Genomic DNA, 21,129 nt, shown 5'->3' on the forward strand with positions numbered 1-21,129 from the left:
TAACATTTTCCAAGTGCAAAAAATTCCAAGTGCATCTGCACAGAACCTTGGCCACACACAGTTATATTCTTTTGGGACTATGCATTTGGAGAATTTTCAAAATCAGAACTGTCCAATTGGCGATTCTTCTCAAATGTGTTCTCATGCTTTCTTAATTGAGTTTAAGTTTGGCTGAACAGGAAGTCATACAAACTGCATTGAACTGAACTCTTCAACTTTAGCCTTATTCAGACACGTGCATAATCCTACATTTGTCATAAAGTTTGGCTCTAATACTCTGACTGGCTTGAGAATTTGAATGTGAGCTCCTTTGATTGCTGAATGAGTAACTGCATTTTGAAGAGTGCTACTAACCCATTTTGACCAGAAAAATAGCAAGTTCAATTCCCAGTGTTTGTTAATTCTGTTTGGAATTTATCCCCAGCATCTCTGTTTCAATGTGCAGAAAGTATTTGCTCATTCAGAAAAGTAAGACATATCTTCAAAGAATCTGAATTATTTTGTGATTGACAGGGTCATTCACAGATCTTGCCATGACGTGCTATATGTAAGCCCCACCCATAAACCAAACTTTGGAGCCGCAAAATTTGACAACATAATGCCAAGATTGTAAGGCCATTAGCATGGACGTGCTATGCCTGCATTTCAAGTATGCTGACTGGGAACCTCAGGGCAGCACTCATCATCTAAAGCTGATTTGCCACCTGGTCTGCCATTTTGGATTTTGTGGGTTCTGCTAAGGCCCTCTTTCCAACAGCTGAAAGTGTGTTCAGTTGCATCAGGGACACCCCGCTAGCACTACTTATTGCCATGATGAGGGTGCAGCCCTTGCCATTAGGCCTTCAGTAAGGACCACAGGAGGAAGAAGTGTAGGAGGAGATGGAAGAAGGGAGGTGGCTTGTGGAAGCGTGACCTCTCTCCTCCATTTAGATTCCATAAGGCTTCCAGAGTTGTATCAGAGAACCTTGGAGCCCTCTTTCCAGCCTTCTGCTCTATTGCTAGTCTTACTCTTTCTCTCAAAGACTTTCACAAACTGCAGCTTGAGTGCACCCCCCCTTTTAAAAGGTGCAGGCTGCCTTTAAAAATTGCAGGCTAGTCGTACATATTGCTAGCCACATTTGGACCCCCTGCTGAACATGCAGTCAGTCAATCAGCAGCACGTTTAGCCCTAGGTTTACAAGCCACAATCATATGGTGGAGAGCAGGAAGCACAACGTTTGCATACTGCCTGCATACTCTCGGCTGGGTGTGGGGTCATGCGTTATGAGCCCTGAGCCCTCTATAGGCTCGATCAATATTTTATGCCTTGTTTTCCTGCAAGACAACAATCACAGCACTTCAAAGCAAATCATTGTATATATAACATTTTGAGATATTCCTGGAAGATGTTATAAGGTTAGGGCTGCGAAATCTGGTTGGATACATTCTTGGAGCTTTGATCACGTGGTGTTTGATCACGTGACATCTGATCATATGATTTTTGATACAATTACATTTGATCAGGCGAGATTCGGGATAGAGAATAAGCAAAAGCACTATGCGCTCCCGATTCGAGCGGAGGGGGGACTCTCTAAGCTGAGGGTGCGCTCTTTTGCGCATGCGCATGAAAGAGTGCACTCATCTCCCTGAGGCTAAGTGCTGCCTCAGGGAGATCGACGCCAAAATTCAAAAACATTAAATATAGGAAAATAAAATTTTTACTGACATGACCCCTCATGTGACACTGTCCCATGAGTTGGGACATGTCCTTCACTTTTAATTAAACATTTATTTAATTTTTAAAAACCCTCATGAAACCTCATCCCACCAGCAGGCCCCACAATATCCTGTCCTTTATTGCTGTTTGAGTGAGGAGGGGAATGTCTAGACAAAATGTCCTGAACTTAGATCTTATTTGTTAGCAATGTTTGGTGAAGAAAGAAAGATGAAAATTGGTTTAAAATGTGTTTTGAATTTTGAGTCCTTCCCATGAAAAGCTGCTCTCTAGCCTAATGAAGCAGTCTGGGACGAACCTTACCAGCTTTCAAAGTTTTCTGCCTATGAATCAAATGTGGGTCCTAAATTTGGAAGGTGGCCAATTAAAAGGCAGTATTCAGGTTCACCACCCAACTTTTCATGGTGGACGGATGCCAAGTCAGAGATCCCAAAGTCCTCAATGTGCAGCAACACTACAATAAGTGGTGGGCACTGCTGAGGCAGGTAGGGGACTGAGAGGGCACCTCAAAGTGGAAACGATTTCTGAAGCCTTCTGAAAACTTAATAAAGAGTGCCCGCAGCTGTAATGCTTTCATTGTTAAGAGAGAAAGCCTTGAGAAGTTTGGTTGTAGCTAAGGCTAAGCCTTCTCTCCTGGCGGCTGCATGATGGGGGTATTGAGAGGAGGCATCAATGGGGAATTTGCCACCAGATGGCCACCTCCAGGTGCCTGCTAGGCTCTGACCTCAACATGGGACTCGTCTGACACTGAAAAGACCCTGGCACCATCAACTAGCCCCCAATCATGCTCTTAATGGTCATAATTGACTACCCACTGCTGCTGGATAGGTAGCTTCTGCTGATTTGACCATGCCTCTGGCAAGATCACTCAAAGGCAGGAAGAGGTTGGGGAGCCAAGCCGATGAGCTGATTTCTAATTTTACTCATGATCCTGCCCCAGACCCCTCCTCTACAGGGCTGAAAAGATTTCACCCTCTCTTTATTCGATACTTGTAAGGGATGGATTGCTTTCTCTCTCTCTGAACGGGATTGTAATGCATAATAATAAGGTGCAGTTTTTGTCTGTATCTACTGCTCTGATTGGTCAGACGCACCAGATTGGTGCATCTGTTGGTGAGTTTATTTGATGGGTGGTGCCTTGGTATATTAAGTACCCAAATGTTCCAATAAAGTTTTAAAATATTTAATTAACCAATTGCCAGATCAGAGTTTTGCAGTACATCCTCACCAAACAAAGCACATCACAAGGATAAGGTGGGGGGGTTGTGGAAACAGCATGAAGGATAGGTGAAGAACTGCATGGAAGGTGGACGTGGTAAACAGTATGGGAAGGGCAAATGGGTTGGGGAGAAATCATGGGTGGTATGGAATCAGAGATGGCAATGGAATGTGATGGATGAAATGGGGGATGGGATGGGAAGGGAATGATATAAAAGTAAAGTAATGGCATGGGTATGGCATGAGGTGGAGTTTAAGTATGAGGAAAGGTTGGACAGGCTGGGCCTGTATCCATTGGAATTTAGAAGATTGAGAGGTGATCTTATTGAAACATATGAAAGGATGTTTCCCCTTGTGAGCGAGAATAGAACTAGGGGACACAGTTTAAAATTAAAGGGTCTCCCTTTTAAGATAGAGATGAGAAGATTTTTTTTTCCTCTCAGAGGGTCGTGAAACTTTGGAACTCTCTTTCCTGGAGAATGGTGGAGGCAAAATCATTGAATAATTTTAAGGCAGAGGTAGATAGATTCTTGACTAATAAGAGAGTCAAAGGTTATTGGGGGTTGGTGGTTGGGGGTGGGGGGGGGTGTGTGGGCGGTGGGGATTTGAGGTCACAATCAGATCAGCTCAGGAGCAGGCTGGAGGGGCCAAATGACCTACTCATGCTCTTAATTCGTATGCCTGTCTGTCTGCTGGGGAGGGTGGAATGGCATGGGATGGGGATTTAACCAAGTACTGTTACAATAAGGATGCCATAGATCGCAGCAGTTAAGTCAATCCAGTGAATAAGATGACGCCATTTTTCAAGCACAAAAAATTATGTTTAGGTCTGTCCTCAGTGTAGAAGAAGGAACCTCCCATTTCAACTAGTTTGTATTAATTTTGATTGCAATTTTGTGTTCTGTACCACTAGTCATACAAGAAACTTAGAAGGAATTGTAAGGCAGAATGGGAGAGGAAGCAAAAGGGAAAAGGGTTTTTAGGAATTGAGAGAGAAAAAGCAGGAAAGGTTTCAAGGACCTATTTCCAGAAGTAAGGGTAATAATGTCTGAAAGAATAGCTACCATGGGTGAAGCAGAGGGAGCAGAGAAATGTATTAATCCCATGCCAAAGGAGCAGAGGATGCTGGCACATACATAGGACTAGTTTGAATTTCTGACGTAGGATGGAGGAGAGCGTTATAGGGGTTTGAATGTGAGACAGGGATGTTGATGTTTACGACACAGAAGTGGTGGTGGGTGGGTGGTAGCATTCAATCCAACTTGTCTATGGGGCTCTTTTCTAGAGAAATTCAAAGCTATAGTTGCAATGTATTTGATCTTGGCTTCAAAGCTGTCCCCATAAACTTTCATTATATTCTTTAAATGTTTATTTACTCTACCCTTTAAAAAAAGTCATCCATTCTAACCATGTTTGCTTCTCCTTCAAACCAGCCAAGAACTTCACAGGAATCTCAGAAATCAGTTTGTGCTCAGGCTCTCTCAATGTTTTATCACAGCACTTTGTCAAATATTACCATGATTTGCTTATCTTAGCGAATAAAGTGACCTGACACTGTTTTGGCTAAGCGGAGGGTTTTAAAAATCAGAAAAGCAGAACACTGCAGCTGCTGGACTCAAATAAAAACAGAAACTGCTGGAAATACTGAACTGGTCAGGCAGCATCTGTGGTGAGAGAAACAGAGTTAACTTTTCAGGTCACTGACCTTTCTTCAGAACAAGGAAAAGTTGAAATGCAATAGAATTTGAGCAAGGGCTGGGTGGGACAAAGACAAAAGGAAGGTCTGTGATAGGGTGAAAGACAGGAGAGATTGAATGACAGAAGAGCTAGTCTTCCAGGGCCAAAGGGAATGGTGATGGGTGCAAGAAAAGAAACAAAAAAGCAGCCTCAGAGTTTCAACATGTTAGTGAATCAATATATAGCTGCTCCTATCCAAACCAGCTTTTAAGTACTCTTCGAGCAGGACTCAGCAAATCCAATCAAGAGAAGGGAACCATGGATTACTTAATAGTGCAACCTACTCCAGTTAAGTGTGTTCCCCAATTAATATACATGATCAAATTTCAAGAAGGGTTATGGTTCCACTGGGTCGTTTAGTTCCGTCTTGTTGAGCTTATGCAGCTCACATACTTTGGGCCTGGCAACTGTAGGATTTTCTTTGAAGCTGTGATCAAATACATTGCAACTGTTGAACACAAAACCACATAGTAAGGTAGTTGAATCTCCTGCTTCATATATTAGTTGCAGTCCAATCTTTCTCCATAAATCACTGATTTGCGGTAAAAATACTTACACCTGTTTTAAATTCTTTACAATTAATCATATGGAATAGTTGAAGTAAGTCCAAACAACACTGCTCCCTATTTCAGATATAGCCTTGCAGCTGAGATTGAAACCCACAAAGAGAACAAAAGTGGACACCCAACAGCTCAGTTGGTTAATTTACAGACCATGAAGATCCTAGATCTAACTCCAGCTTGTTGGGTTCACTGACTTCAACTGAATAACAATAATGGCTTCAACTGCCTCTGGATTAAACAGACAAAAACTAGCCAGTTTTCATGCTCCTGATCACCATCCAGTAACCCCTTGATAAAGATGCTTGGAGTTTCCACACAAGTTATCAGGTCTCTGTTGCGGTGGACCAAAGTTATGGGGGTGATTAACTGAATGCCTATGGAAATGTCAGGCTAAATATCAAATGAGAATGAACACACTGTCTAAGCTCACCTATAAAAATGGCCACGAATTCAGGCCACTAAAGGCTATCTAATTATCAATAAACCTTAAGCCAACAAGGAGTTAATGCCGTAAAGAGCAGAGAGCAGGGGAGAAAATCAATGGATAAAGAAAATGTAAAAAAGTAGGGAAGGGCTGAAGTTACCCCAGGGTAATATAAACTTACCACCTGAACTCCAGGGTCTGCAAAACTATCACCCACCAAGGTGGTAATAGATCACACTTCTTCCATTTAGTAGATAAGATTCTCTACCCTGTTGACTTCTCCCTACTGTTGCTGCATGTTGATCTGTCAGAAGGAATATTTCTCAAGTAAGACTAATACCAAGTTGCAGTAGTTCAAGGCTGTGGCTCACCACCACCACCTTCTAAAGGGCAATTTGGGGTGGGCAATAAGTGCTGGCCTAGCCAGCAATGCCCACATCCCATGGAAAAAAATGAAAAAATCTTGCTATAAAACAATGCGTGCATATGCATACCTTCTGGCAGAAGTCATTAGACAGGAATCAGGGATGGAAACCAACTGTACTTTCTCTACCACAGTCTTGACTGCAATTAACTAATTCGCATAAATTAGGAACTGAGTTTTAGACATCCTGGTCTCTATGGCTCAGCCCTGCACTGGGTAATGCTCATTCAAAATGAACCACGTGAGTCTCATAATTCTTTTGGTTCAAAAAAAATGCTACTGTGATATTTTGGGATTTTTGACCATTCCTTCCTACAGAAAGGATTTGAAAAAAAAAGTTATTTTCAAATGTTGGGTTTTTAAAGCAAAGTGTATTCACATCCATTAAAAATGCACTGAAATGTCAGCTGTTCAAAATGCTAAGTAAACCAAGAATAAAGTAAAGACTTGCATTTATATAGCACCTTTCATGAGTTCAGTACACCCCAAAGCACTTTACAGCCAAAGAGGTACTTCGAAAGAGTAACCACTGTTGTAGTGTGGGAAACATAAGCTTTAACATTGCCATATTATTTACCGTCTATGGGGAAACATTTTATCAGCCCGTTTTGGCAATCGATAAGCACCTTCACACCAGTGACACTGGGAAGGCTCTAACCCCTTTCATCTGTGAATACAGAGTGTTAAAAGAAGAGGCAGATCAATCAAAGGCTTAAAGGTCAGGCAGGATTTGTAAATAGAAATCTGTGATTTAAACTTTTGTAAGGTTCAGAAATTTAACACGTGGGAGAGTAAGTAAAAATTATTGAATTTAAACAACCTACTGATGTGGGAAAGTGTAACGTATCCACACAAAGACCAGTTGTACTGATTGGACCAAATGAATGTGATTTTAAATTGATCTTTATGTTTGTTCACTGTGAAATAAAAGTACAGTTTTTTTTAAATCTCGTCTCATCTCACCAAGTGTTTTTTTCAATTTGCTTTTGAACAGAGTGAATAACATGTGCAAAAATGTGAGCATTCAATTCAGTTCACAAGACAATATTATTGTTACAAACTTGGGTATCATTTATTTAGATATTGGACAGTCCAGGTGCACTGCTCAGCTTATGGAAGTGATTAGCATCACTGCACCCATGAGAATATCTAGGGCCAGGCTATAAGCTTATAGAAGCTACCTGAGTGTGCAAGGGATTATGTATTTTTCACCAGTTTGTTGGTTTGTTTCAAGATGCACAGCTGCCATAGAAAAGCATCTGGTGGTCCAATATTTATTTATTTGCCAAACTTAAAAAAATATGGACATATTGCTCTACCTTACTATAACTGGGACAATATGTTATATACTAAAGCTAGCTGGTCTGCTCAACAACCTATTCGCGCAAAGTTAAAACATTGACTTCTACCCAAGTGTATGATGGTTGAAATAAAAACAGAAAATGCAGGAAAACCTCAGCAGGTCCAACAGCATCTGTGGAGCAAGAATTAGAGTTAATGTTTCGAATCTGTATCACCCTTCTTCAGAGGCAATGGTTGAACTGTCATATTCACAGAAAACAAGATTAACCTAACCCAGCCAATTTCTGTCCTCCCAGCCTCCCAATCGTCAATAGTATCATCAAATGACACAATCTCACACATTATTTTTAGTTCTGGCAGAACAAATGTATTTGGTGAGCAGGCATTCAGCTCCTCACCTTCTCAGCCTTGATTTAGGCACAGATGCAAGATTTGAATAACATACATAGAAATAAGTAGAAGGTACAACACATATAGGTAATTGAGAACGACAAATACAGATTAGTGTTTACCCTCCATACAAGCAAATGCTTCTAATCACATTTATCCACCCTCTTTCCATATCTCTTCATCACCTTTTCATTTCATCCACCTATGAATGTTGACATAGTTTCTGCCTTAACCACAAATACGGGAACAGAATTCCAGACCCTCAACTCCCTCTGTAAAGAATTTTCTCTTGCTCTTTGTTCTAAATGTCTTACATCTCGTCTTGTACCTATGACCCCCACCTCATCTGGACCTTTCAACAATTGCAGACAAGCCTACTTCTACCTACTTTTCCCATTCTTTCATAATTGTAAGCACTATATCATATTACCTAGTAATCTGTTATTTTAATGACAAAAGCCTTGAAACAGATTTTTTTTTTTTTTTTAAATTCATTCATGGGATGTGACTCCCTCAACATCAAGGCAACATCTGACTGAATACAGTGCCAAGGAACCCTAGCAAAACTAAAGTCATTGGATGTCAAAGGAAATCCCTCCACAGATTGGAGTCATAACTAGCACAAAGGAAATGGTCTTTTGATCATCTTTTGTCTGTGACATCTTTTGATTATTTGCTCCTATCACTGCTTGCTTGTCCCTACAACCATACCACCCCCTCCACTTCTCTCCCACCCTCCCAACCCAACACCCCCCACCCCCTTTAAACCAGCTTATATTTCACCCCTCTCCTTGGATTCACCCAGTTCTGCTGAAGGGTCATAAGGACTCGAAATATCAACACTTTTCTTCTCCGCGATGCTGCCAGACCTGCTGAGTTTTTCCAGGTAATTCTGTTTTTGTTTTGGATTTCCAGCATCCGTAGTTTTTTGTTTCTTTCAAAGGAAATGGTTGCAGTTCTCAGAGGCTGTTAGTTACAGCCCTAGGGCATTACTGTAGGGTAGTGAACATGTTCAGTTATCTTAACAGTGACCTCCTCCTCTCTGGCATATGGCCAGAAGTTTGATTTGTTTGCTGATGATTCAGCTCCATTCACAATTCCTCCAATACTGAAGCAGCCCAATGACAGCAGGAGCTGGATAACATCCAGGCTGGGTCTGACAAGTGACAGGTAGAGTCTGCATTAAGTGCCAGAAATGACCATCTTGAATGAAAAAAAAAATACCCAACCATTTCTCCCTGACCCTCAAGGCCACCTCCGTCACTGAGTTCACCACCATTAATGTTCAGGGGATCATCATTGTGGAAGCATAGAATCATAAAATGGTTATAACACAGAAGGTGGCCATTCAGCCCATCATGTCTGTGCCAGCTCTTTGTAGGAACAGCTTGCTAGTCCCACTGCCTTTTTCTATAGCGCTGAAATCTTTTCTCTGCAGATATTTATCCAATTCCCTTTTCAACGTCACCATTGAATCTACCTCTAGCACAATCTCAGGCTGTGTATTCCAGGTCCTAACCACTCACTGCGTAAAAACGTTTTTTCCGTCTGTCACCTCTGATTCTTTCGCCAATCACTTTAAATTAGTGTTCTCTGGTTCTTGACCTTCTATTAATGGGAACAATTCTCTCTATCTACTCTGTCCAGACCCTTCATAGTTTTGAGCACCTCTATCATTGAACATAAGTTTAACTCTACCGGTCGTAGGAACACACTGACCATAAGAGTAGGGTAGAGGCTTGGTGCTCTGTAATTACTAGCTAGGTGCCTGATCCTTCAATGCCATTCATCCATCTACAAGGCTAAGGTCAAGATAGTCAGTACTTGTTTGCATGGGTGCAGCCAGAAGATTTAAAAAACTCAATGCCATCCACAACAAAGCAATCCTCTGATTGGTGCCCCTACCACTGACTATAGTATGAAGAAACTACAGATGCACCACTTGCTGAGGTTATTTCAGCAGTAACCCCCAGCCTGCAAATAGGTAATGACAATAAATGCAACCTTTGCAGTGTTACGCACATTTTGAGAACAAATTTCAAATTTATATGGTCAAAATGATGCTTACCCTCAAAAGTGCCAATGGTCTTTATAAAAAGGTTATAAAGACACTAGATTAATGCATTTGCTTCCTCAGATACAAGATGACAGTTTTACTGTCATTTACCTATTGATTTATGAGGTGTTTGAATGTGCATTGATATGAAAGCAGCAACATAACTTTGGTGTTAGTACTATATCCCAGGACCTTTCATGTTACTTCTGAGAGCTTGCCCATGCCAGCTTAAACTCACCATCTGGTAAAATCTATAGCATTATCCTACTGTGTTTTCCTGAGATAAAATTACCAGTTTAGCAAATGGTTGGAATGTTTAAAACTACAGTTTTAGACGATGGCCTTGTGTGGGTTATGTTTGTACTTTTCAAGGTTATCCAAGGATGAACTACTTGCCCAAATTCACAGCAGCCTCAGATTAGGAATTCTAAAATGAAGTTGTTTGAAAGCTGCATCACATTGACACAAAAATTGTGTTACAAGAACACAAGAATTAGGAGGTGTAGGCCATTCGGCCCCTCGAGCCTGCTTCGCCATTTCATAAGATCTTTGGCTGATCTGATTGTGGCCTCAGTTCCACTTTCCTCTCTGCACCCCATAACCCTTGACTCCCTTGTCGATCAAAAATATAACTCAGCCTTGAATATATTCAATGACCCACCACTGCTTTCTAGGGAAGAGGAGTCCTCAGACTAACAACCTTTTTTTTTATTTCTTGTTTCATGGGATGTGGGCATCATTGGCTAGGCCAGCATTTCTTGCCCATCCCTAATTGCCCTTGAGGAGGTGGTGGTGAGCTTCCTTCTTGAACTGCTGCAGTCCATGTGTTGTAGAAACACCCACAGTGCTGTTAGGAAGGGAATTCCAGGGTTATGATCCAGTCAGAGTGAAAGAACAACAGCAATTTAGTTCCAAATCAGGATGGGATGTGATTTGGAGGGGCACTTTCAGGTGGTGGTGTTCCCATGCATCTGCTGCCCTTGTCCTTCTAGGTGGTGGAGGTCTCAAGTTTGGAAAGTGCTATAAAACAAGCCTTGGTGAGATGCTGCAGAATATCTTCGAGGGTACACACCGCTGCCACTCTGGTGGTGAAGGGAATGAACGTGTAAAGTGGTGGATGGGGTACCAATCAAGCAGGCTGCTTTGTCCTGGATGGTGTCAGGCTTCTTGTTGGAGCTGCCCTCCTCCAGGCAAGTGGAGAATATTCCATCACAATTGTTCCTATTCCAGTTGGGCCAGTCAGATCCCAGAGTGAAACCTGACTCAATAGATCCTAACTTATATTTTTTAGAAAACGTGGAGGTAAGTTAATGAACAAATTCACAGGAGCTTGCTGAAGAACTTTTAACACAAAGAATAAAACATTTTTGGAACAAGAAAAATGAACTGCATTACACCAGGCAAAAAAGGTTAGAAAGACCTCAATTCAAATGCAAGAAAATGATTCAAATATTCACTCTTCCTTCAACTCAGCTCAACCTTTACAGACACATAAATTTGGAAAGATAACACAATTTACCATATCTGTCCTATACTCTAAGATTCAGGATAAGTATGTGGTACATGTGAACCAACTGGAAAACTGTGGTCAATACTCCAAATGCAACCAAAGCAGTTTCTGTGGATTTCTCAACAGTGCTTGTCACATCATGAGCCAACTGGTCTTACTGAAACTCTGTCTTTCTCACGAGAGTTTCCAGTCTCTATATTTGAAGAATGCACTTTGGAATTCTCTCAAACGTCGCTCCCAGTCAGATGGCTTCAACCAGGATCCACCTCCAGGGTTTCAATCTTACCATTAGAGATTCCTTTCCTCTGGATCTCCGCGTACATTCAAGCTTCATCTTCAAGCACACGTTCAGATCTTCGGCCATACCAAGCAGAACAACCTTTGCCCTTATGGTCCAAAGCATGGAGTCACCAATCTTTGGCTGCCCTCTCGGATCATCAGGGCTTCTTTCAAGCCCACTTTGCTTCAAGCCTGCTCCCAGCAGCTCTCTCTAATTTGGGACCTATTGTTCTGCTCCTTTCTTTAATTAACAGGATCTGTTTCTGACCTCTGTCCTTGCCCCTTACCTGGGACCTTCTTCTGGGAGCTGTATCTGCCCCACTTCCTGGTTTGCAATCATCTTCCTTGTTTGGGACCTTCTCCATGTCCCCCTCCCAGTGTCCTGCTCCCTGGGACACCTGCTCCGCAGGCCATCTGCTTGCAGTTTCGCACTGTTTCACTTTTCTTATTCTTTTCTCCTCTGTGCATATATGCAGGGCCGGTTCCCAGCTGAAAAACGTAAAAATGAACAAACTATTTATTTGTGGTTCTTTCCCAGCCAGTGCATGCGCAGAAGTCCCGAGCCTGCTGGGAACTGAAGTTTCTGCTTTAAATTTTAGGTAAGTTTTTGTCTCATCACACACTCATGACTTGTGCCTTGTGCTTTGGGGAGTCAGGTGGTGAGCAATTCTCCCCAGAATTCCAAGCCTCTGACCTGCTCTTGTAGCCACAGTATTTATATGGCTAATCCAGTTCAGTTTCTGGTCAATGGTAACCCCCAGGATGCTGATAGTTGGGGATTCAGCAATGGTAATGCCATTGAATGTCAAGGGTAGATTCTCTTGTTGAAGATGGTCATTGCCTCAGAGAGAAAAAAATCCTCATCGCAGTCTTAAATGGAAAACTCCTAATTTTTTTAGACTGTGTTCCCTAGTTCAAGACTCCCCCACAAAGAGAAACATTATTTCATCATCCACCCTACCAGGCCCCCTCAGGACTTTGTGTGTTTCAATAAGATCACCTTTCATTCTTCTAAACTCTAATTGATATAGGCCCAATCTGCGCAACCTTTCCTCAAATTAACCCCTTCATCCCAGGAATGAGTCAAGTGAACCTTCTCTGAAGTGTTTCTAATGCAACTAGATCTTTTCTTATGCAAGTAGACCAAAGTTGGTGTGGTTTCACCAATGCCCTGTACAGTTATAGCAACACTTCCCTATATTTGTATTTGATTCTCCTTGCAATAAACACCAACATTTCATTTGCCTTTCTAATTTGCCTGCATACTAACTTTATGTGATTCATGTACCAGGATAGGCAGGTCCGTCCGTGCTATTGAGTTCTACAGTCTCTTTCCATTTAAGTAATATACTGCTTTTCTATTTGTTATGGTAGTAGGTGGTAATTGCCAGGCTGCTCAAATCTCAGAGGGAAACTTGAAACAGCTGCCACAACTATTTTGCGATTTGGATTTTATTTCGAGATGCATGCCTTGAATTCAGTAATAGTAAGTCCACCGAGTCTTAGAGGTATTTTTTTTACAAAACTAAATTAAACATTTATTAATAGAAGAAAAGATTTTAAGCACAGACATAGGTCCACAAATTACTACTATAATAAATCCTCTAATTAATCTAACTCCCAGTTACACCTCTGTTAAAACAATAGCAAAACAAAATAGATTTCAACAGACCCAGGCAAAGCACACATTATCCTGGACAGGGATATTCAAAGTGAGTTTTCATAACTTCGCTTTCTGTAGACAGCAACTTGATGCAGAGGCTGGAGGCTTTTCACACTTGTGTTAGATCTTAGAATGCCTTCCCCTTTACACATAACCTCATCTCTTTTATACGTGTTTATCTCTTTTTAAAATGTAAATTCCATGTTCCAATATGTCTTTGCAACTTTTCTCATAATATAAATCTTTCATAGTACTCATTATTAGTAACCTTTGGGAAAAATAAACACACTGTTTGGCTTAGCTTCTTATGGTTAAGTGTAACATCTTACCAGCTCTTTGAAATTTAATTACTCTGGTTTATCTAAATGTTCCTTAAACCTCACCTTCTAAAAGTTCTGCCATATTTACACATTTAGCATTTCAAACCCAGCTTCCCTCTTGATAAGGCAAAAGCTCCAAACCAGCTGCCTCCAATTCAGTTAAATCCCCCTCCTCCCAACACATCCACATTGAGAAACTATCCAAACCCCACTAGCAACCTACCTTCACAATAATATTGTGAAAATTATAAAATGTTCATGGCATATTCTTCCTGCTAAAGTGGGCAAGCTCACATTTTCCCACATTACCGCTCCATCTACCAAATTTTTGCTCACTCACCTAACCTGTATGTATCCCTTTGTATATCTCTTTACCTCCGCTTGACAACTTACTTTCTTACCAATCTTTGTGTCATCAGCAAATTTAGTGATCATACGTTTGGTGCCTCCATCCAAGCCATTGATATAGACATCTGGGCCCATGAATTCACTTGACTTAATTAACAAATTGTTCTTTACAATTAATCCTTATCGGTCCATTAGGACAGATGCACCACCTGATTGGGGGAAAAGGTCGGAGGAGCTGTAGACAGGATGAGTGACACTTGCATACAGCATTGGTGGGGGTATCTGGTTTTTCTATTTGACACTGTCAAACGCTGAACTAATTTTTAATCTTTGTTTTCCTGCAATTCCGCCCTCTTTTCTCCCCCCCCACTGCGTTTTTCCTCCCTTGTCACAATGAAATTAATCCTGTTGGAATATAAATATTCGATGCCTGAGATTTTCACATCGGATTTATGTTTACAGTCACTTGGTCAAAATTGTTTTATTATTCCCATACTCCAGCTGCTTTATTGGGATTTTTACTAACACGGGTCAGCTGCTTATTTTAAACAGCTGTGGGTGAGATGGGGTGCGAGCGAGGGCTTCCAGGCGCTCGGCTCCTTCAGTTTATCTCATCCTTCTCAAACTGTAATCCGAGAGGCAGTCAGCCGGTGCGTGTGGACAAACCGCCGCATGAGAATACGCTTGTACAAATCTAAAAATATCTGGTTAATATTAGGGTAAAGACAGTTAGTGCGTGGAAGGGAGGCGTGAATACCTAATGAAAGAAAAGCTCAGACTTCACCAACAGGATCTGGTCTGCGCTGTTTCTGTGGTTGGACTCGCTGCTGCAACACTTTTTTGCAAGTTTGGCTACAAGAGCTGCTGTTGCTCTTTATCTTATTACACCGCCGCCTGAACGTGTGTGTATGTGGGGAGGGGACAAATCTCCAATGGATCGCTGTAGAACTTTCCTGCAAAGTTTCCTAGCGGCTGCCCTCCTCTGCTGCTTAGTGCTGCAGCCCGTGCCTGGAGTTACCAAGAGTCTCCGTGTGAAAGATAAATACGATGTGAGTATTGTTGTGTAAAGGAGATTGGTGGGGGGGGGGGGGGGGGGGGGGGCTAAAAGATTATTCCAAATGGGCATTTTGCAGTTAAAAAGGTAGCAAGCCGATTTTAATCCATAGCACATGTTGTTGGGTTGGATTCCTTAAGTCAGAAGGTGAATTGCTGGTGGTGTTTTTAGGTCATAAATTAACTGGACGAGAAATAATAGCACGCTAGTTACTCCTTGCACAAGGCGTTAGCTACAGAAGTACATGTTCTTTCCAAACGGTATCTGGAGGACTGATAGAAATGTTCAGAGGGAGAAGTTATTGGATTCGTGTATAAATATAAATCCGTCATTTTGAATCGTATTAATTACGCGAGCCACGAAATGCAACGGGTTCACTTTGAGACACTTTTAAACCAAGTACGATAATTCAAGCAGATACATAAATAAACCACAGAAGGATGGTAGACGAGGTGCGCTTGTGTGTGTGAGATGAAAGAGGTGGAGGACTTGAGAAATAGGGAGATTGGTTGGTGGATTGAAAGGGCAGACACGTCGACAATCCATGTCCAGCCCCTGTATGGAGTCTTGCCATTCACTAGCAGCAGCGACCATCCCAATTAACACTTGACATACCCAGCTTAACTATGCTGAATTCTTTAAGTTGTTCTCTGACTGGCAAGACCCCAATACTTTTAAACCACGTCAGCTAACTCAACATGGATTGAAGTAACATTCACATGATAGTGTGTTAAGAATAAGAACCCGAGGATGGAGCAGTTTAATAGGATTTCCATACAGAAGATTAAATGTTTGCAGGTTATCAAAAATATAAATTTGAAAGTGAACAGGAGACCTCAGTACAGAGTGACAAGTGGGTGCAAGGGAAGTAATCACGATGGAAGAGAGATTATGATGGTTGGTCAAACAAGGTTCAATTCATGAGGAATGCGCACATCATTATTAATTGGGTAGTACAGTGCCGATAGTGCCAGTAATATTTGGAATAATAAATCTCTTGTCCATTACTGAAGGCCGAATTTGATCTTGACCTGAATTTGTCACATTACATGCTTTGAAAGCAAACCTCTGCATCCTTCCTCATCTGAACCCACTTCACAGCTAAGTGAGTGTGTAGAGGGCAGCTTATGATGGCCAGTGTTTTGTAACAAACTACATCCCAGCGGTGGATTCTAATGGGCTTTCATGCTGGTTACTAAACACTTGGAACTCACCATCACTCATGGAAGTATTCTGTCTGTTCCCTTTTTTTTTGAAAAATGATCCTTGGAATGTGAGGCAGCCTTTTGGTGTTATGTCACTTATGTTTATTATTCTTTGTATTTTTAATTTGTGAATTATAACTTCACTGACAAGTGAAATATGCCTTTTTAAAAAAAAATGAATAGGTGCATTTAGTGTTTTTCATGTAAAGAATGAGGACAATAGGGAACAAAGAGCAACTTGGTGCCAACTGTGCAATAATTAACATGGAGCTGGTTGAGTGAGGATTATATAAAAACTAAGCACAAGGCTAGTAACAGGCAACATGAGTGAATCCGTTACAAGTTGCAGTATCTATATTAAATCTTGCATTCTCCAATGCTCTGCCTCTGTTTCCACCTGGGAGGGACTGCCCCTGGCCTAGTTCCATTCCTAACTATCTAGTCATCGTCAAAAAATCACATTGCTTAACTTCCTGCACCATTACCTCTGTAGTAACTCAAGGATCTAACCTTTGTCCCTTCCTATTTCTGATCTACCAACTGCTCCTGGCTAACAGGAGAGATGGTGCCGTAATGGTACTATCACTGGACTAGTAATCCAGTGGCCCAGGCTAATGTTCTGGGGACATGGGTTCAAATCCCACCATGGCAGCTAGAGGAATTTCAATTCAATTAATAAATCGAGAGTCTCGGTTTCATGGTGGTCACCATGAAACTGTCATTGATCATTTCACTAGCTTTGAAATCTGCTGTCCTTGTGACTCCAGATCCATAGCAATATGGTTGACTCTTAACTGCCCTCTGAAATGGCCTAGCAAGCCACTCAGTCAAAGGGCAATTAGGGATTTGCAATAAAAGCTGGCCTTTCCAGTAATGCCTGGATCCCATCAGAATAAAGAAAAAAAGCATTATCCAAAAACGCAATGCCAAGGGCTACATGTATACCGATGTCACCCAGTTCTTTTTATCACCCAGCTCTGCCTCATCACCTCCTTCAACTCCTCCATTGCCTTTAGATTTGTCATGTTGTTTGTCTGACATCCAGCCTTGGATGAGCAGAAATTTCCTCATTAAGCTATTTTCTTTGGTCTTCTGTGCAAACTGTGTTTCTGCCATCAACTATCCTCCCTGGTAATTGTCTGAGACTACCAGACTGTTCAGAACCTTTGTGTTCTGCAAGACATTGAACTGAGATTCCAACCTGCTATCCTCTCTATCACCAAGACTGCCAACTGCTACCACCTCCATAATATTGCTTGTGTCTCCCCCTGCCTCAACTTATCCATGTCTTTATTACCTCTAGGCACTTAGTTCTATCAAAATTTGTGATGAAGGATGGACAATAAACGCTGGTCTTGCCAGTGACGTGCACACCCTAAGATGTTGAGGACAGCTACACTCACTTATCTGGCATTTAGCTCTTGGGTCCACATTTGGATCAAGGTTGTGATGAGGACTAGTGTGGAATGTTCCATCAGAGTCTGATTGTTGTTGGGGAGGTATCACCTATTAATATTGATATCATACTATTGATAACTGTTTCTATAATGATTGGGAGGAGGTTCATATGCTAATTGGGTGGGGTTGATTTATCATTTTTTAAATGATATTTATGGTAAATCACCCACCAACAACCTGTTCAACCTTAAGGTTTTCAGATGAATAATAGCCACTTGGACATTCAACTGGAAGGGGGTCTTGTGAGAAATTTCAAGGAACCAGAACCTTTGTGAGGAGAGGGGGGGAATTGGTGAGAAAAGCAATCACAAACTAGGAAACTAAGCTATTTCAAAATAGTTCTGAATGTGGGGCGGAATGAAGGTCATTTAAACAAAAAATGATGTATCACTACTTTGGGAGGAAGCAGCTAAGGCAGTCAAAGGATCAACCCACACCTCATACAATTTTTGTAATTGTTAACACTGGCATGGCCTGACAATCCTAAGAGTTGTTATCATCATTTCCATGGCCATGAAAGCTCCCATTAATCACTGTTCATTGTTAACAAATTATACTCAGTAGTATTCCTGGTTAAGCATGTTTAACAGACTGTAGATTGATAATCTTCCTTCCTCTCACTGTATTACTGCCATTGGTAGATTTTAATGCCCTGCTGCTCAGGAAGAATTACATCACTAATTAGAAGGTTCCACAAATATCCCCATCCTCAATGATGGGGGAGCCCAGCACATCAGTGCAAAAGGCAAGGCTGAAGCATTTGCAACAATCTTCATCCAGAAGTGCTGAGTGGGTGATCCATCTCCGCCACTACCTTCTGAGGTCCCAGCATCACTGATGCCTGTCTTTGGTCAATTCAATTCAATCCATGAAATATCAAGAAACAGCTGAAAGCACTCAATACTGCAAAAGATGTTTCCTCTTGTGGCTGAGTCAAGAACTAGGGGGCACTGTTTTAAAATTAGGGGTTGCCCTTTTAGGACAGAGATGAGAATTTTTTTCTTTCAGACAGTTGTGTGACTTTGGAAACCTCTGCCTCAGAAGGTGGTGGAGACGGGGGTCATTGAATATTTTTAAGGCAGAGGTAGATAGATTCTTGTTAGGCAAGGGCATCAAAGGTAATCAGGGCTAGACAGGAATGTGGAAATCGAAACACGAGATAAGCCTTGATCTTATTGAATGGCGGAGTAGGCTTGAGGCACCGAATGATCTACTCCTGTTCCTATTTCTTATGTTCTTACGTTCTTATTCTACGGGCCCTGACAACATTCCAGTAATAGTACTGCATACTTGTGCTCCGGAACTAGCTGTGCCCTTAGCCAAACTGTTCCAGTACAGCTACAACATTTGCATCTACTTGGCAATGTGGAAAATTGCCCAGGTATGTCCTGTTCAGAAAATGGACAAATCCAACCTTGCCAATTATAGCCCCATCAGTCTACTCTCGACCATCAGCAAAGCAATGGAAAGTGTCATCAACAGTGCTATCAAGCAGCACTTATTCAAAAACAACCTGTTCACTGACGCTTAGTTTGGGTTCCGCCAGGGTCACTCAGCTCCTGACCTCATTACAGCCTTAGTCAAAAAATGGACAAAAGAGCTGAATTTGAGAGGTGAGGTGAGAGTGATTGCCTTTGACATGAAGGCTGCCTTTGATATGAAGGCTGCATTTGACTGATTGCAGCATCAAGGAGCCCTAGCAAAACTGGAGTCAGTGGGAATCAGGAGGAAAGCTCTCCACTGGTTGGAGTCATACCTAGCACAAAGAAAGATGGTTGTGGTTGTTGAAGGCCAATAATCTTAGTCCCAGGATTTCACTGCAGGAGTTCCTCCGGGTCGTGTCCTAGGCCCAACCATCTGCAGTTGCGTTATCAATTACCTTACCTTCATCATAAGGTCAGAAGAGGGGATGTCCTTGATGGTGCAATGTTCAGCACCATTCATGACTCAGATACTGAAGCAGAGTGTACATTTGCAGCAAGCTCTGGACAACGTTCATGTCAAAGGCAATCACTCTCACCTCACCTCTCGAATTCAGTTCTTTTGTCCATTTTTTGACTAAGGCTGTAATGAGGTCAGGAGCTGAGTGACCCTGGCGGAACCCAAACTAAGCGTCAGTGAACAGGTTGTTTTTGAATAAGTGCTGCTTGATAGCACTGTTGATGACACTTTCCATTGCTTTGCTGATGGTCGAGAGTAGACTGATGGGGCTATAATTGGCAAGGTTGGATTTGTCCATTTTCTGAACAGGACATACCTGGGCAATTTTCCACATTGCCAGGTAGATGCAAATGTTGTAGCTGTACTGGAACAGTTTGGCTAAGGGCACAGCTAGTTCCGGAACACAAGTATGCAGTACTATTACTGATAAGTAGCCAGTAACATTGCCTGGCACTTGTGTGGCACGAATGACCATCAATCAATGAAGAGAGAATTCAACCATCTCCCTTTGATATTTAATGGCATTACTATTGCTGAATCCCCCACTATCAATATCCTGGGGGTCACCATTGACCCAGCAGTTGAACTGGACTAGCCATATAAATACTGTGGCTACAAGACCAGGTCAAAGGCTGGGAATTCTCTGGTGAGTAGCTCACCATCTGACTCCCCGAAGCCAGCCCACCATCTACATGAGACAAGTCAGGAGTGTAATGGAATATTCTCCACTTGCCTGGCTGAGTTCAGCCCCATCAACACTCAAGAAGCTCAATCCAAGACAAAGCAGCCCGCTTGATTGGTATCCCATCCACCACCTCTAACATCCACTCCCTGCACTGCTGATGCACAGTGGCAGCAGTATGTGCCATCTGCAAAATGCAGTGCAGCAACTCACCATGGCTCCTTCAACAGCACCTTCTAAACCCGTGACTTCTACCACCTAGAAGAACAAGAGCAGCAGATGCGTGAAAACACCTCTTGCAAGCTCCCCTCCAAGGCATACACCATCCTTACTGGGAACTCTATTGCTGTTCCTTCCCTGTCACTTAGTCAAAATCCTGGAACTCGCTCCTAAACAGCACTGTGGGTGTATCTACACCAAGTGGACTAAGCAGTTCAAGAAGGCAGCTCACCACTACCTTCTCAAGGGCAATTAGGGATGGGCAATAAAAATACTTGCCAGGCTGACCAAATACACAAGCGAAACTTGGCCATACTATCACAATGATTTTACAACTTGTATGTATTATGAGATGGCTTGTGCACTGAAGTGTATAAGTAATGAGTCCACTACCACCTTCAGAGATTTTAAAGATTAAATTAAAAATTTATTAGCAAAAGAAGAAAAAACTTAAACGCACACAAGATTACAGTTACACAGTTATAACAGTTCCCAAAATTTCTCCTTCACCAGACTCTCAGCTATATACCCCCTTTAAGGCAACAGTCTTAATGGATTTTGAATTTATAAAGTCATCCAGCAATATTACCACAAGCACTCACTGGAAAATGGAATTCCAAAG

At 41.9% G+C, this 21,129-nt stretch overlaps 1 protein-coding gene across 1 annotated transcript in view; it reads left to right on the forward strand.

Moving 5' to 3' along the window:
- The first annotated feature begins 14,550 nt into the window (after positions 1–14,550).
- The window catches only part of wfdc1 (WAP four-disulfide core domain 1), a 50,534-nt gene continuing 43,955 nt past the window's right edge, over positions 14,551–21,129 (forward strand). Inside the window, exon 1 of the mRNA XM_041190802.1 lies at positions 14,551–14,997. Coding sequence (XP_041046736.1) covers positions 14,857–14,997 — 141 coding nt within the window. The 5' untranslated portion in view covers positions 14,551–14,856. The remainder of the gene's footprint in view (positions 14,998–21,129) is intronic.

The sequence above is a fragment of the Carcharodon carcharias genome, chromosome 7, assembly GCF_017639515.1.
Source record: "Carcharodon carcharias isolate sCarCar2 chromosome 7, sCarCar2.pri, whole genome shotgun sequence".
Taxonomy (NCBI): Eukaryota; Metazoa; Chordata; class Chondrichthyes; order Lamniformes; family Lamnidae; genus Carcharodon; species Carcharodon carcharias.